The 17,512-nt window shown below is 40.5% G+C and overlaps 1 protein-coding gene across 1 annotated transcript in view; it reads left to right on the forward strand.

Moving 5' to 3' along the window:
- The first annotated feature begins 1,019 nt into the window (after window positions 1-1,019).
- DAZL (deleted in azoospermia like) overlaps window positions 1,020-17,512 on the forward strand; it is a 59,958-nt gene continuing 43,465 nt past the window's right edge. The window contains exon 1 of the mRNA XM_040593561.1: window positions 1,020-1,055. Coding sequence (XP_040449495.1) covers window positions 1,020-1,055 — 36 coding nt within the window. The remainder of the gene's footprint in view (window positions 1,056-17,512) is intronic.

A 17,512-nucleotide genomic window follows, 5' to 3' on the forward strand; every position in this document is an offset into this window, starting at 1 on the left:
ATCAGACTGCTTGGAAAAGTGTTGTGTGAGAAAGAGCCGCAAGATGTGTTACCCGGGGCCCTGCCCTTTGGCTCAGGAGCTGCATTTGAGCTCAGGCCCTTGCTATCAGTCCTTGCCTGCGTTGAATTACAGATACGGCTGTGCCTGGCTACATCCTTTGCTGACCCCGTGATTGCCTTGCTGATATGACTTCACGGCTTGGCCTCGGACCTGTTTCATCACTACCGACAGCTCTGTGTAATTTCATGCTGTTGTAATTCAGCAAGCAGTGGAATTAGAGAATCCTGGATTTGCATACCCTACAGTTACTCCCCTCCATCCCTTACATCCTCCGCTCAGAAAACACCGCCCTCACTGTGTTTGCAAGACCTCACTTACACTAAAAGCCTGAGTTCCCAACCGACATCACCTCCCCATCTCCACCGTGCCTCCCAATGTCTGACAGTGCAAGACTGTGAGCAATGTGACTGCCCTGCAATGGCACTGACTGGTCCCCTGTGCTGACGGAGTAGCAGCAGATTAACTAGAGTATGTAACTCGTGCACATCAGTGTCAGCCCTTCCTTCACTGGGGGCAACCATTTGCCCAAAGCTCACAGGAACTTCCTATCTTTGTAATCCTTTGCTCCTTTGCCAAATTTGCATTGGCTAATAGATACAGAAGCTATCATCAAAGGGAAAGAGTGATACAAACAGCAGGAGACCAGATGAAAAGCATTGCTTGACTGCTACTGATCTGACAGATTTTGATGATTACAGGTTGTCTAGCCATGTAGAAAGACATTTCATAAGCTTATTTCATTAGTATTCACTAACTATGCAGCCAGTATAAGTAGCCAAGTAACTAAGAAACAAATTCACAAACTGACGTAGAACTAAGTAATTCCGATGAAAGGCTGCTTTTGGGACTCACAGCGAATGTTACATCCTCCAACGTGCATCTTACACTGGAAAAACTAACACAAAGCACAGCTCACAGGTGAACACGCCAAAATGCCTCCACTTTGCCATAGGTAAGACATGCACAGTGAAAAACTCTTCGTGTTTATCCATCAGGTAAGTTGTAATAACAGGTCCCTTTTTTTACTCAAACAGCACTGAGGTGTAAACTGTGATCCCCTCATCTAACAGGGTTATGTATTCTCACAAATTTATTTGCAAATTGCAGATCCTTGGTAGCACAAAACGGATCTATTAACATTTTTCATTTTTCATTTGTCCTGTTTCTGTTGGATAGTTTCCCTCGAATCCTAGCACATGGGTGTTTCTAGTCCAAGTACCTGTAACACAACAGCATTTACCTTCTGCTTTGAAAATCTTTCACTTGGCTGTGGGGAGTTCCCCACTTCCCCATATTTTCCTTTCAGTTTCAGAGGGTCTCATCTTTCTTTCAAAGCTTTATTGTAGCATTTAGTTCTTCATTAGCCTGAGGATACAATGCTGGCTGTTGTCTACATACAACAACTTCTCTTTTCCTCAGGAAAAATATTGAAGTTGCAAAGATAGGAATTGTCATCTGTTTGCGGACATTCGTTTTCTGAGCTTCTTTCTCTGCTGAAAAGAGTAAATGGACAGTTATGACTGAAGCAGATGGATCTCTGATAGAGACTACTTCTGGCCATTTATTGAAGAAATCTATTAATATGACACCGTAACATTTGTCAATGGCAAATGAGCAACAAGGTCTGTAGTGTTGATTGCCACTCTTCAGATAAAAACACAGGGTGGCATCAGCTTGTACCAACTCATCCTTGCTTTGTCAAGTGAGAGAAACTTGACCATCCAGACCTGCCTACTGACGGAGAACTTACAATCACTGTTTTGACAACCCACTGATGTGCATCATCAACAAAGTGTATTGGTTTTGCTTCTATGTCCCAGTATCAGCTGGGACAGAGTTAATTTTCTTCCTAGTAGCTGGTGCAGCACTGTGTTTTAGATTTTGTATGAGAATAATGTTGATAATGCAGTGATGTTTTTGGTTGTTGCGAAGTAGTGTTTATACTAGGCCAAGGATTTTTCAGCTTTTCATGCCCTACCAGCGAGAAGGCTGAAGGGGCACAAGAAGTTGGGAGGAGAAACAGCCAAGACAGCTGACCCAAACTGGCCAAAGGGACATTCCATACCATAGGACATCATGCTCAATACATAAGCTGGCCAGGTGAGGGGACGCTGCTTGAGAACTGGCTCAGCGTTGGTCCACAGGCAGTGAGAAACTGCATTGTGCATCGCCTGTTTTCTATATTCTAATTCCATTATTATTGTGGTTGTTGTTGTTGTCATTATTATTATTACTACTACTATTATTATTGTTGTTATTAGTATTATTTTCCTTCTCTGTCCCATTAAACTGTCTTTATCTCAGTGCATGAGTTTTCTCACTTTTACTTTTCTCCTGATTCCCTTCCCCATCCCACTGTGATGAGCAGCGGTGGGGTGCTTAGTTGCCGGCTGGGGTTAAATGTGACACTCTAATTCCTCTATAATAATACATTTATGAGTTACTCCCCTGTCTTGCAGGGAGAGTTCAGTCTAGTTCAAAGCATAGCAGAGATTAATTAAATTTGTTATGATTATTAGTCTATTTTGCTGCCAGGATGCCGTATAATTTCTGCTCAAGAAGACTGGCCGAACAAGTAGCTTTATATTATTCTTCTGAAACTGCAGCAAAGACATACCTGATTTGTTCCACTGCTGCCACAGTAGAAGACAGTACTTTTAAGTATTCAAAGTATTCAGGGAAGATAAAGATGAGCAAAACAAGCAGTCAAACATGGCATTTTCATCTCCTGATTTGATTTCTATGTCACGTATAAAGAAAATAATATTACTTCCCACTTCTCTGAGTCTTTTCAGTGTTGACTGTACAATAATGGGCAAAGGAACATGATCCGTGTGAAGCTGAATTTACAGCCAAAAGGCAAGATGTCCCTCTTCCAAATATTCCTGTGCAAGCCAGTATTTCTCCTCCAAGGATGGAATGCTTTTCCCTTGGCTTCTGTAACTGTGCTTGAAGAGCCCATAATGGTCTTCTCAGGTTTAACCTCACGTATTTGGGTAAATGTGGCTACAAAACATATCCCAAGGCATTTCTACCTCATTCGTCAAAGACAAAGTAGCACAACACTACAAGCTCTGGTCACTCATAATTACAGTTTTCACCGATTCAAAATGAAGATGCGATAAATATGTTCATGACACACTTTAGATTTAATGCTTTCAACAGTTTTACAGATGAAACATAGTTTGGAATGAAGTTTTCATACCATAATGTAAGAATTAAGGAAGATTAAAATACTTGTAATGGTCTTAGTGGTGGGGCTTGCATAATCATAGCATAATCATTCTGCACCTGGTTTGGTTCCAGCAGGGAAAGTATGTTCCCCTGAAAAGACAGTTCTATCTGAAGTGGCGTTTGAAAACATGAAATTTCAATTCTGCTAAGCCAATATACTGTAGTGTGTTTCCTTTTTGATCTCAAAAGCACTTTGAAACTTTGTGAGTAAATATAAGTGGATCATCTATACACAGATGCCTTAATTTCTCCTCTGCTAAGTTATATCTGTGAAAAATCAGCATCTCAAGTGATGCTTGCTTTCATTATGGTGGGATTCAATGACCTTAAAGGTCTTTTCCAACCTAAAACATTCTATGATTCAATGTCCTTTAAATGTCCTTCTCCTTGGTTCATGACTCATCAGCTAACGCTGGATTCCAGGCTGCTTATTGAAGACACTGACCGTTAGTTCCTTTAAAACCATTAGATTCAGTTTCAAACATATGGCATATGCTTTAGATACAAAAATGATCCAATGAGTACCATGTGAGGCCTGTAAGGGCTCTGTTAATTTGCAAAACAGTGTAAATCAAGATTTAAAAGCATCTTTGCACCCTGAACACTTGCATTAATGCTGTGTGTTGACATGGTTGGCTTGCAACCATTACAGCTTTATTTAGCTTCCCTAGATCTACCCAAAGACAGTATTTTCTTTCATCCTTGTCAAAAATGGTGGAAATATCTACTCAGGAGATATGAATTATGTGATAGAAATGTTTGGAGTAGATCTTTAAGCTCTGGCGATGCCTCATTTCTACAGCAGTTGACAGCTGACTCGGAGTTTATTGCCTGGTTATCACACTAAGTCAAATTCCAGCTCTGAATAAAATGCTTCGCACAGCTATAACTACGCTGTGAACTACCTTGTGTAACTGAGTTACATTTGAATCAATGTTATGGGAGTGTTTTACAATGTGGAAGCATTTTTGCTTGTTCAATGCAGCCAATACAAACTTACCCCTGTAGGAGCATACACATCAAGGAATCCAGCAGTATGAGTCAAAAATCACATTTGCATGCAGACAGCCAAGCACAGGATTAGTTTCTTCAGGTGGTTTATGAGATACAGTCTTAAGTGACAACCTTCTAAAGCATTGATTTGAAAAGTATGGAGGCTCCAGTGTGTGCACCCAACATGAAATCTACATGCTTGCAGCCATCTTCTGAATGCAGCAGAAATATTAACAGCATAGTTCACCCCCTGCACGCTGTACTCAGTGTTCTGCACCTGCATCAAGACACCAGCCCAGTGACTGGTAATTTCATCCTCCTGCTGTTCACGTGGAGCGATGTGGCAGTCTTTATTAAAGTGTCCAAGCAGCTTGCAGCGTGCAGGGGAGCTCTCCTGCAGGCCATACAGCGCCGGCTGCGGGGCTTGCACAGCATCCCCGCACCGGGAGAGTTCCTTCGGCACGGGGAGCTTGCCGACCTCTGGCTGTTTTCAGTGTCCGCAGCCAAGGTCTTTTCTTCTCTCAGGCTATCTGAAGGGTACCCTCTTCTGTCCAGCACCTAAACTGCATCGCCACGTCGATTTAGCCAGATGATTCTTGATTCTGCAAATGAAAACTGCAGGACTGGCGGTTTTCCGGGGCATTATTAGTAACACCACGATCTATCCCACTCCACGATGGGACAGAAGGTCGTTTTAACGAACACAACAGGTGTAAAGGAAAAAGCAGAGTACTACAAGGAAAAGCAGGACAATTTCCAATGGATAGGATTGCTTGAAATAACTGTTTTACCAGTGGAAATGCAGACAGGTGAATTACAAGGACTATAACGAACGTTACTCGCTGCATAATTCTCTGAAGAGCTCTCCTTGCCGAGTAAATACAAGAAGTCTGCTGTTTTTTCTGGGTGGGTTGTCTCAAACTCCAAGCTTTCATTAGAGCAGTCCAAGACTAGGAACTGCTTCCACGTCTGCTCTAGAAGCAGTTTGTTTTGCTTGGTTTTGTCAAAGTTTTAAGGATGCAGCGTCTATCGCAGTTCACAACCATCCCTGCAGGTACGTATTTATTTAAGTGAAACGAACAAACCAAACCTTTAATTTTCAGTTGGTTTTTGACTGGCTACCCTAAGGAAACAAGGCTTCTGTGGCCACTCTGTATCTCCACAGACCCCTGATAACGATGGAAACGACTGGCCCGCTTCAGACAAATCTGACAGATGGACAGAGATACCAAACGTCGTAAGTGCCTACACATTTTCTGATAACTGGCAGCTGGATAGAAAAGCCCGACAGAAAGGGCACCTTAATTAGTGCCCCCACTCAGCATGAGTCCACAGTCTGTTTAGATCGTGACCAGCCATGCCATGTGCCATCCCATGTCCTTGCTGGCTGCAAGGGAAGAGGAGGGGGAATGGAGGGGAGGGGAGGGGAGGGGAGATACGGCGGAGGAAGAAGGTGGACGACCACACAGATCTGGAATACAAATCACCAGGAAAGGCGATTTCATTAGGTCAGCTAACAGATCAACTTATTTTACCTCTCCCTTGTGGCTCACAGGGTTTTAGTGCCATGGAATGACTTTGGCAGCAGGTAACTAGAAGAGCAAAATGCTGTCTATCCATCTGTTGTGCAGATTACTGTAATTTCTTCCCCTATGTGTTGTTTATGTCACGTTTAGGTGTTATTTCGAGATCTTTTTCAATAAACATGGCAATAACCAGCAGGGCATACAGATCTTCACCACTGTGAAAGGGGAAAATAAGGCTAAAATGATGTGTTTGGTCGTGTTCAGTGAATTAATAGACGGCTCTTTTAAACGTATGGTTTTTATTAATTGCTTGACCGCTGTGCAACAACTGCTTGGAGAAAAACTATCTGGTCAATGGTTTATCAGATTCAGTATTGTCCAGTTTTTAGGACAGAATACACCTAGAGAACATTAGTTAAGTATTTTTCATTGATCAGGCCATGTCAGGTTCCCATTTTTTCCAAGGAAAACAAAAGCTGACCTTCATCTCCATGTCACATAGACCGCACCAAGGCAGCCATGGCCATAGCAAAAGAGTTTTACAGGCTTTATAAATTCAAGATTTCATAACATATCTGCAGGTAACAAGAGACACACTGCCTGTATCAATAAGAGATGCACTGACATACAAACGCATAGCCCAAGCACTGACTGAATTTCTAGTATACTTCATTGCCACTTCCCGTGTAATTTTAGACCAGAAGTATATTTATATTGATGGGAAATAGAACCGGGTATATCTCTTTTGATCCTGCAATTTTTCATTTTATTACAGCCACCTAATTATGCAGTTGGAGTCAGATTTCTCAGGAGGATAAAGAAGAGATCCTTACATTTTCCACAATTATAGGAATGAAAAAATATCTATTAAATCTACTTTTTTCTGCATAATTTGTCTTCAGAGTAGAAGCCAAAAAAGACTTTAACATAAAATCAGAATTATAATTCTACCCTTATGCTTATAAAGGAAATTTCAACAATGTGGAAACATTCTTTTTAAATATTAAAGACAGGAACTGGTAAAAATGTGTACTGTAGCTAAAGAACTAGCAAAGATAAGCCCCCTTGCTGTCAGAGTTTATGCACAGCAGCCATCCCCTCCTACACCCTGGTAAGTACAGTCGAGGAGGTAGAACTCGCGATGCTGCACTAAGCTGCGTGTATGAGTGATGCCTGCGAGATGCTGGAGGAGAAGATGGATGCTCCTTCCCTTCTCCATTTGCTTCTGCATACGTGGGGTATGGAATGGAGCCCGGAGGCAGACCAGGCTATAGACTTAAGAAAATCTGGATGCCCTTAATGAACGGAATAATAAAATGGAATGAAATGTGGTAGTGTAAGTGCTCTGTCACGCTGCTGGGGAGCAACAAGAAGAATCTTCAGGATGAGCTGAGAGCTGGAAATACCAGAAGAAAAGCAACACTTAAGACAGTCACGGAAAACTGTCAGCCACTCAGACAGCGAGGCAAAATGTGCAAAGCTGTGAAAAAGGCAAAGTATCGCAAAGAATATCAAAGGGAGGTGTTTCCGGCAAAGATACCCGAATACTCCTGGGTTTTAAAATGCTGAATTCTTATCTCAAATGCTATGTACCCTCTGTGTACTCTTCCGGAGAGGTGAATTCACATCGGAGCACAGCTACTCAGATGATAAAGAGAGCACAGAGCCCCTCTCTGACATGCAACTGAGAGAGTGCAGTGTACCTAGTCTTCAAAACTGAAGGTTGCCAGAGAAAATGAACACACAGAAATCAGATGGTAAATGACATTTTGGAGAAAGGGATGCAGCCTAAAGGACAGGGGGTTTTATAATAAATGTAAAGTGGTATAAATGGATTGTGAATACATTTAACCTAGGAATTAGGAAAGTATTTTTAATCCTCAGAGAGTTTTGAGGCTTTGGAACAGCTTGTCAATGGGAGTAATGGTAACAAAAAACATTAATAATTTCAAGATGAAGATTAATAAATTTGTAAATGAAAGGAAAATACATCTGGTGTGACCTGCATTAGGGAGAGAGTAGCAAAATTGTCCCAGAAAGTCCTTGCCAGGCCTACAACCGTATCAACAGCCCCAGAGAAACAGGAGCTCTGGCTGGTACAAGGGTGCTGTAAAAAGTTCTGGAACATAACTTTGGAAATCCAGATAGCACCATGATTAATTACTGTACTGCTGCTAATTCTAGTGGAAATCTCTGGGTAAGTCAGGCTTATGTCACAGTGATGCATTTTCCTCCAACCTGGAGGACTGAGTTATCTCTGAGCTATCAAATATCTCTGTTTTCTTAACACTCGTCTTGCATTTTCATAATTTTCATTTACTTAGTTTCCGGACATGCCACCTTCAGTTAAAAGTTTTCTTGTTGAAGGGCAGGGTTTCTCTGAGATTTTATTTTATCTCTACAATTTTCTGACTTCAGAAATTTTCAAATAAATTCTTTGTATCTTTTCATATTTATCACCATCGGCATGGCTTAGTGGAGCCATATATTCTCTTCTACGTAAAATTATAGGCTATAACTATACTCATGCAGAATTTTAAAGCAGAGATTCACAGGTATTGTCTTTACCACTACTGCTTTAACTGCTCCAAGGATAACTACAATATCTGCAATCCCAGTAGGTGACAGTACAGAAAGGAAAGTCGTAGCAGCTTTGTTTTTCAAAACCTGTCATGTACTGTAAGCAGCGATGAATCCAGATACAGCATATCAAAAGACACACACAGTGTTTCCCTTCATTAAACAAGCATTTGATTTTAAAACATGTATTGGCTGCCAACTACACTGTTTTACAGATCAAAGAGTCTCTGTGAGGTACAAAATCATTGACGGTGGTTGTCATCACAGCACTGGATATGCATATTCTTTCAGGATACTTTAACCAGGTGCAGCCAAGTGTATAGCCAGGCAGCAGAAGCTTGTGAAAGGAGAATACTTGGTAAGAAAAATTAACCTATCTGAGCTCCATGCTGCTGCCGCTGGGATACTTGCAGTACCTGTGCATATACTCGTATAAGTAAGTGATTTATGCATCCACTGCACTGCAGCATGCTGCATAAATATATCTGCAGATCTGGAAGAAGCAAAGGGAGTAGATGGTGATGATAAAAATGACTCATTGGATTTCAGGCGAGCAGCTGGGATGCTGAGTATGCACAACAGTTGAAGAATGGAAATAATCCACCCCCCTGCAGGAGGACAGGCAGCAAGGGCTGGGGCTGAGGAAGGCATCCTAAGCAGGAGAATCAGGGGGATTTTAAAGGTGAGACAAAACCGCCGAGGCCTCACTGTTACCCTGCTGTTATCAACTGTCTTTGAAACAAGGCTAGAAATGGCCCATGTAAAGGGTGACAACCACTCTGCTAATATGAGCTGGCTTGTCAGCTTGAGTTGGCAGGAGTTTCTACAGTTAATGTAGCAGTTACCGCTTTGCTGATGACCTCTGTAGATGGCAGCGATGACATTTCTTTTTATTCAACATGCATTGGTAAAATCACAGGCAATAGCACATTAAAAAAAGAAGTCTTTAATACAACAAACCCAAAGCATTTTACAAGTTTTGAAATGCCAGGATTAGGATTGCTTGTGATGCCTCACTTTCCATAATACAGTCTCTAATTAAACGATCACATACCACCGCCCCCCGCCCCCCCTCCCCCCGATACTTAGTGCACAGGGTCAGACGGTGACTGAGCCTGTTTTCTGTAGCAGCCTTTCTCACTTGCTGCAGAGATGGAAAACTGCACGGTTAATTGGCCTGAAGGCTACACGAGGAAGGAGAGTCCCTGATGTAAAATCACATACTGCTGCCCTGGTGAGGGTTGTTTCGAAAGCTGTTCCCATTTCACTGTTAATCTGTGCACCAGGCAGCATCGCACCAGCCGTGCTGCACGTGGCTGGGGGCCCTGGCTCATGGAGAAATACTGGTTGTTCTTTGACACTTGGCATCCGGAAAGCTGCAAGTTGCAAAGCTGGGGTGACACCACCCAGGCGTCTGACAGGTGAAAGATGCGTTCATAGTTGGATAACAAACTGATACTCAAATGCAGGCTGACTGACAGACTGACGTACACTCCACAATAACTTAAGGGCCAGATCTCAAACCCTTAGGAGGAAATATAATAAATATCAAATGCTTCCTCACAAATAATCACCACCCATTTTCTCCTGACTGCAGTGAAGAAATAGTGTGACTGCAATTAAAAATTCTATCAAATATCTAGGAAGTCGAAAGAAGAGTGTCAATATGAATAGGCAGGAAAGGCATTGAAAGGGCTGAAAGAATCAAGGAGCAAGAGAAAATTAGAACAGATGTACAAAGCTATGAGGAGCTGGGTGGATTGAAACTAAAGAAATAAAACGAGGAATCAAGCGATATTTGAATAAGCTACTTAGGAAAACAAGTAAGAGTCCTAGTAGAGAAAGATCACAGCAGTATTAAAAAGAAAACAATAAAAATTACAGAATTAAAATCTTGTGGGTTTTTTATGTACTTTCTAACTGCATCCAAGAGGCAAAACAGTCTCATGTTAAGACAGAACGTATTTCAGATTTGGCTCATTGTCAATGTGATTTATGAGACAAAGACCAGATACTAAGGGTGAATAAATAGTAAAGCAAGGTCTTACAGCACTGGAGGCAGAAAGGGACATGGGGAGCTGCACAAGATAATATCACAGTGACAGATGAATGCATATACATTCTGTTTTACTTCAGTATGCATTCAGCTCTATGATAAATACAAATTTCAAAATGCAGAAGATTGCATACATAAAGGATAACAAGCAAAGAAGCATCACTGTAAGAAGATTTTACATTTATCTGAAGAAGTGAACTGCAAATCCAACATAAAAATTCTGCATATTTCACTAATACATCTCTAGCGGCTATGGAAAAAGAGACATTTATCATGTCAGATATTTCACTAATATATCTCTATCAGCTATGGAAAAAGAGACATTTATCATGCCAGATATTGAAATGCATACTTTAATGCTCTTCTTACATCACATACAAACTAGCTTCACTCTATTGCTTCCTCACGTCATGACAGCCCAGTCAACAGACAAATCCTTCCGATCATGGACAAGCCTAGCTATGAGCAGTTGTTTAGTAAATGGGAAACTAACAAATAGCCACATATCCTGCATATATAAACAGTTTAAATCCCTCTTTGTTGCTAGATGAAGAGATTCGATTTATAATGTGGGTAACTACCCGTGCACAGAAGGCAGGTCTGCACAGCAGGCAAGGATTAGGATTGTCAGGCTTACCAGTAGTTCAGGGTTTGGATACCCATGGCAGTGAAGGGTCAGCAGCACAAAACTCTCCCTCATGGGCCAGAAGACATCTATTCAGGCTACTTGTCACACTGCCCACATGCATGGCAATAGGCAAGTGATCTCCGTTAGGAATGCTGACATCTGCTGCACTCGCGTGTTTCTACGATCTCTAGATGTACCGCCAAAATCACCCGAAGGGTCTCTAAGGGAGGTACCTGACAAGACTGCGAAGGACTTGCGAGTGGCATGAGTGCGAATGATAAAAGGCTGATTTGTAGTTCACGTTCTAAGTGCTCCACTTATTCTAGCTTCCGAAGTCACTCAGCAGACTTAACAGAACTTTTACATTGGCAGTTTGCTTTTCAGGTGTGTAAATTCTGCTTGGAACAAAGTTTGTAACATTAAAGTTTTACTAACTAATCCCTTAAGGGTAACTTTGAAAAGAAGCATCTGTAAGGAAACAGACTGGAGACATTCACCCTGAGCTAAAAATACATACTGACTGTGTAGCCTGGTGTACAATGTTAACTTCAGGTAGTAGAAGAGGGAGAATAAAATCTCAAGGACAACTATATTTATGGACTGGGATTTCTATTCAGAAAAACACACAATAAAACAGTTTTATGCCTTGGAGAATTGCCTACCTTTGAATTTCTAAATAGGAAACCTTACAAGGATATAGAAAGGCCTGCAACAGTAGGAAGATGAAGACAGCTCCCTAACAAAAAACTTCTATCGGTCAAATTGTTCAAAAATAATAATTTTTAAAAATCACTGAGAATCCTAGGGTACATGTTAAATGATCCATGACAAGAGGGCAGGCAGTCTAATGGAATGAACAGTCTGTCTTATAGTCAACACTGCACATGACAAATAAATCTATAACCAACCTTATTCCACGCTACACAAACTACAAAGGTGCACATATACTTTCGTTTTTAGGAAACGTAATATTGAAGTAAACAAAAACTTTCTTTACAGGAATCTGGCAAATTAAATAGAGATATCTAAGTATTTAATCTTTTCAAACATAGTAGAGCATGAGGACTTATTATGAAAAGAACACCATTACTTCTTTTATTTAAAATTAAAAATAAAACAAAGGCACTATTTTTGAAAAGGAACAGTGTAAATTTCAGAGTAAAACTCAGAAGAAAAAGACAAGTGATTAAATTTAAATTGGATGTTAGATATAAAAGAAGCAAGGACCGTAAATGATCATCTAGGTGATGAAAACATTCCTAGACATCTCTCAACAAAATTACTGATGGGATAAATAATCTTAGAAAGTAATAATTGCACTCAGGAATCTTTGTTCACAGAAGTATGAAGCCTAACTTTTTTCTCTTTTAACCATATGCTTTTTGCTAATATTTTCCATTGTTTGGTTCTGTAACGCCCTCTTCTTTCAATCAATATTTAGACGCAGGTTACTTCTGTTTCCTAGGTATTGCCAGAATCGCAGACTCACAGAACGGCTGAGGTTGGAAGGGACCTCTGGAGGTCATCTGGTCCATCCGCCCTGCTCAAGCAGGGTCACCTAGAGCCAGTTGCACAGGACCATGTCCAGATGGCTTCTGAATATCCATCTCCAACGATGGAGACTCCAAAGTCCCCCATGGCAACCTGTGCCAGTGCTCAGTCACCCTCACAGTGGAAAAGTGTTTCCTGAAGTTCAGACAGAGCCTCCTGTGTTTCATTTTTGTGCCCGTTGCCATTGGTCACGTCACTGGGCGCCACTGAAGAGAGCCTGGCTCCGTCCTCATTGCACCCTCCCTTCAGGGGTTGACACACATCGCTGAGATCCCCCTGAGCCTTCTCTTCTCCAGGCTGAACAGTCCCAGCTCGCAGCCCTGCCTCACAGGAGAGACGCTCCAATCCCTGCACCATCTCAGTGGACCTTTGCTGGACTCTCCCCAGTATGTCCACGTCTGGCTTGTAGTGGGGAGCCCAGCTGGACACAGTACTCCAGCTGTGGCCTCACCAGTGCTGAGTAGATGCAAAAATTCCCTCCCTCAGCCTGCTGGCAACACTCCTCCTAATGCAGCCCAGGACACTGTTGGCTTTTCTTGCCACTAGGGCACACTGCTGCCTCATGGTCACCTTGGTGTCCACCAGGACTCCCAGGTCCTTTTCCGTCTAACTGCTTTTCGGCATAATACAATAAATATTATTATATTTCAGCCAGGGAGCCCCAGCATATATCAGGGGTGCCTGGCGTTATTCCTCCCCAGGTGCAGGACCTTGCAGTTCCCCGTGTTGAACTTCACGACGTTTCTGTCAGCTCATTTCTCCAGCCATATAAATCTCCAAATTAGAATTCCTGTAAATGTGATAGTTGTAATCTACCAAATGCTGTTAAAACGTCTGAGTGCATACCTAATCTTAATTATGAATTTATGTCACCTTCTAATGAATTTGAAAGAATAAAGAACAGTTATAGAAAATGTAACTAATGGCATCACTGTAGAAAAATGTCTGGCATACTTATTCAAATCCATACAAACAAGAAGTAATCCTCAAAAATTAGTTACGAATCATTGTTTCACAAGAGATGAAATTCAGGACATAGAGAACATGGCCAGGGCAAAAAGGCAACCATACTGAAGGTACAAACATCAAATCTGCTAAATTTCAACCCTGCATTTATTCATCTAGATCCAGTTATTCCTACATGCTGAAAACAATAATTACTTGTATGCACAACTAATGTTTACTATAGACTTTACAATAAAAACATACTATAAAACAAAACTGAGAAGTAAATATTACAATTTGATAAACACTTCAGGCCAAACCCTGGTCTCAGTGAAGTTAGTATTAAACCACACAGATTTCAACTAGATCAGGATTTCCGAGTTTCACACAGTTGCAATGGACAAACTGGCTCTTACAGTCATGTAACCTTGGTGAAAATGGGAAAATTACAAAAGTTTAATATTCAAAGTACATTTGGCAAACAGAAGATAAAACTTTTGAAGATTATTTCACAGAAATGTAGGTCTAAATGAGGCCTTGGGAAACCATCCAGACTGAACCGCTCATTTCTCCCGATTTCTTCTGCACCTCCTATAGTTTGTCTACATCTTCTTAAGAGTGTAGTGCAAAAACCAGACAGAGTTCCAGCTGAGGTCCTAACAGTGCTGAACATTCCAGAATAATTTGCTTCATTATCTCATTCATGACCTTCCTGCAAATATTTCCCAAACTACATTATTTCATTCTTTTGTGACACTACTGCATTATTGGCATATATTTATCTTGCTATCCAGAATAAGCTCTTCCAAAATTTTTTTTCCAACTGTATTTTCCAAATGTATTAAGTGAATCTTTCTTGCTGATTGTGGGCCACGACTCCAATATGTTAAGACAGTTCTGCCCTTCACAGTACTTGCGCTCTCTTCCAACTTGCTCTTATTCATAAATTTTGTAAGCACATTCTCCTTTCCAATAGGCTTAATTATAATATTAAATAGAAACAACCTTAGGACAGACAGGCTCTGCTGGAACCTAACTAAATTTAAATTCCCTCTGTTTGAGGTAAACCACTGATAACTCATCTTTAATTTTTCACTCTGCCACTAGACTCTATTCTATTGTTTGCTTGCAATACGGAACAATATAAAATCTATTTCTAATAGCAAGATATATCAGCCCTTTGGTCATTAAACCAGTTATCTCCTTGCAGTGTAGCTGCCGATGCCTCTTTTATTTTCATCTCTTAATAAGGGAGTATCCCGTAGGTTCACAGGCTGCGAACAGGAAGGCAGTGGTGCTCTCTGACCCATCACCAAGGCCCTCAGCACTGTTTTTCTCCTCTAGACAGTAGGAAAGCATGCCCAGAGAGCAAGGAGAAGAAACCCTGCTGTATAACCCTACCAGTTCTGCTTCTTCCTCATTCCCAGTTGTCCACATCTGCAGCACCTTGTGTCTAGAGAAGAGAGAAGGCATTGCAGATGAAAAAAGTAGGACAGGGAAAGTTGCAAAGACTACCTATAATGGTTGGGAACTGCTGGTCCAGGGTAAATTTGATTATATTCTCCATGTTTTAAGATCTCTCTATATTTCCTTTAACCTGTTCTGCCTCTCTTCAGGCTAAATTTTAAAAAGCAGGCAGAAAATTAAGCAACTAGATCAGTTTTTAAAATTAGTTTGGAAAATCCAGATGTTCACATGAAAATTACATGGCTTAGTTGCCAAAATGCAATACAATTTGTTTACAAATATATTAATGATGCATTGCAGGAAGATGTTAATAGTTTAATGTTAATCTCAACAGCAAGAGAAATCTAATGAGTCAATAATACTTATCACCTATTCTTCTCCCTTTCAGATGAACACAAAGTAGGAACAAGTAGCAAAGAAGAGGAAAAGCAATAACCTACAGCACCAAGGTGTAAACTGCCATTTGTTTTTCAACATATTAAAAGTCCTGTTCAAAGTTTCCTTCTCCTTTTCTTTCTTGCTGCTAAATTATATGGCTGGTTTTGAGCATATACAAAAGTTTATTATTTAAAGGCATTCCAGAAAAAAAAAGTTTCATTTTTCAGGATTGGAAAAGGTGAGAAGCTGTGAGGTATCATAAAGTGGTAGAGCTAAAAGGGGGACATCTGCATAATAACTTCTTATATCAATGCTGAGATCAGCTAGTGCTCTCAGATCTCTGAGTGTTAAAAATAATTTGGGCCCATTGATGTGAACAATGCTTTTTAAAGAAAGATTTTGATGTCTGAATCACTATATTAAAGGTGATGTGCAAACAACACAACAGCAGAATTTCCTAAAAAACCCAAAGCCACACACCACAAAACCATAAAACACATCTTTTAGGTGAATGGAATGTTTACTTCTAAAATCATCCTTACCCTGTTAAAAAATAATTTTAAAAAACAGAGAGATGTCTGTAATCTTTTCCTTCAGAATTTTCTTATGCCATTCTTCTGCTCAGGGCAAGGTGAAAAGCCTTCTGCATACTCCTGCCTCCTATGAAAAAAATATTTTGTGTAATTGCTAGGCTCCAAAGGATTTCTCAAAGATACAAGACAAAGAACTTGCAACTCACCCATATTTTCCTTCTGGTATACAGAAGGAAATACTCAAAACCCTGAAATCCACTGATGCTGTTCTATGCGTTGGTATCAGCCTGTTATATGGGTTAAAATCCCTTGCGAATTCAGTTCAGTGAAATGAATTGAAGTTTACACTTCCATGTATGTATATAGTATGAGCTTGTGTGAAATTTTCTTTTTTAAAGCAAACATTTAAATATAACAGATGTTCACTTTGTTTGCCTTTATAGTGCTGGGTAAAAACACTGAAGTTGTTCCAATATATGGTCATAATATTTTCTCTCTTTTTTTGGCAGACATCAGACCGCTTTAACTTCATTCAAACTCAAACGAGTAGTGGTGTTTGAGTAGTAGCAGTGAAAGTTTGATCTCATATTATATATAATGTGATGCAAATACAGGTTTCCAGGACAGAAGAGGTCCTGTCTTGTGTTACTGTTCTCTCCTCTCCTCTACCCTTGCCCTTAGCTGCAGGAAAGGATCTCCCACCATTCTGTTCGCTTTAGTAATTAGAAGCACAAGAAATGCCCCCCCTGGGTCCGGCCAATGGTTCATGCTATCCCTGAGCCGTCTCCGACAATTGCAGTAGCAGATGCTACAGAGTGAGAATAATCTCTGCTCAGGATAAATTTTGACAGCAATTTTACCAACAAAGGACAGGACCCAGGATGATGCCCGATACAGATTGCTTTTGAAAAGCATCAATTTTATGATACTTTTTTTAGAAAAGAAAACTATTTGCATGTTCTCTCAAAACAGACATGTTCTATCAACTCAATAGGAACAAACAGAAGATCTCTCTCCTGTTTGCCCCACTGCTTTATATTACCTTTTTGCTTTCTGGTAACATGTTCCTATTTCTGTGACCCTTCCTGTTGAAAATAGGACACACATTTGCTATTATAACTCTATTCAGCTTCTCTAATTTGAAAGATTCAGTTCCAGCTGGGGCCCAGTGTTTACCTCCTGAGCACAACCTCTTGGCTTCCAGTACCTTGGTAGGCATCCTCTTAGTTTTCATAGCTCGGTCTTTTTTATTCACTTCATTCACTAATGCATTGCTCTTTCCTTCTCTCAGTAGCATGAATACAGGATATATGTGTGGATTTAACATTCATTAACTTGGCTTTCTGTTGAGACCTAGAAATTGAAATATGTAGTCACTTACAAGAAAAGCTGTATAGCATAATAATTATTTTGCAGAGGTGGTGTTGCCAGGCTAGGGTCTTTCTTCAAAACTGATGTATTCAAATACATCAGTCTACTATAATAACTGAAAGAACGGGAAATAAAATTAATGATTATAGCATCTCACCGACATAGTAAATGTCACACGTTTGCTCTTTAA

Source organism: Falco naumanni, chromosome 4 (assembly GCF_017639655.2).
Source record: "Falco naumanni isolate bFalNau1 chromosome 4, bFalNau1.pat, whole genome shotgun sequence".
In the NCBI taxonomy this organism is placed as follows: Eukaryota; Metazoa; Chordata; class Aves; order Falconiformes; family Falconidae; genus Falco; species Falco naumanni.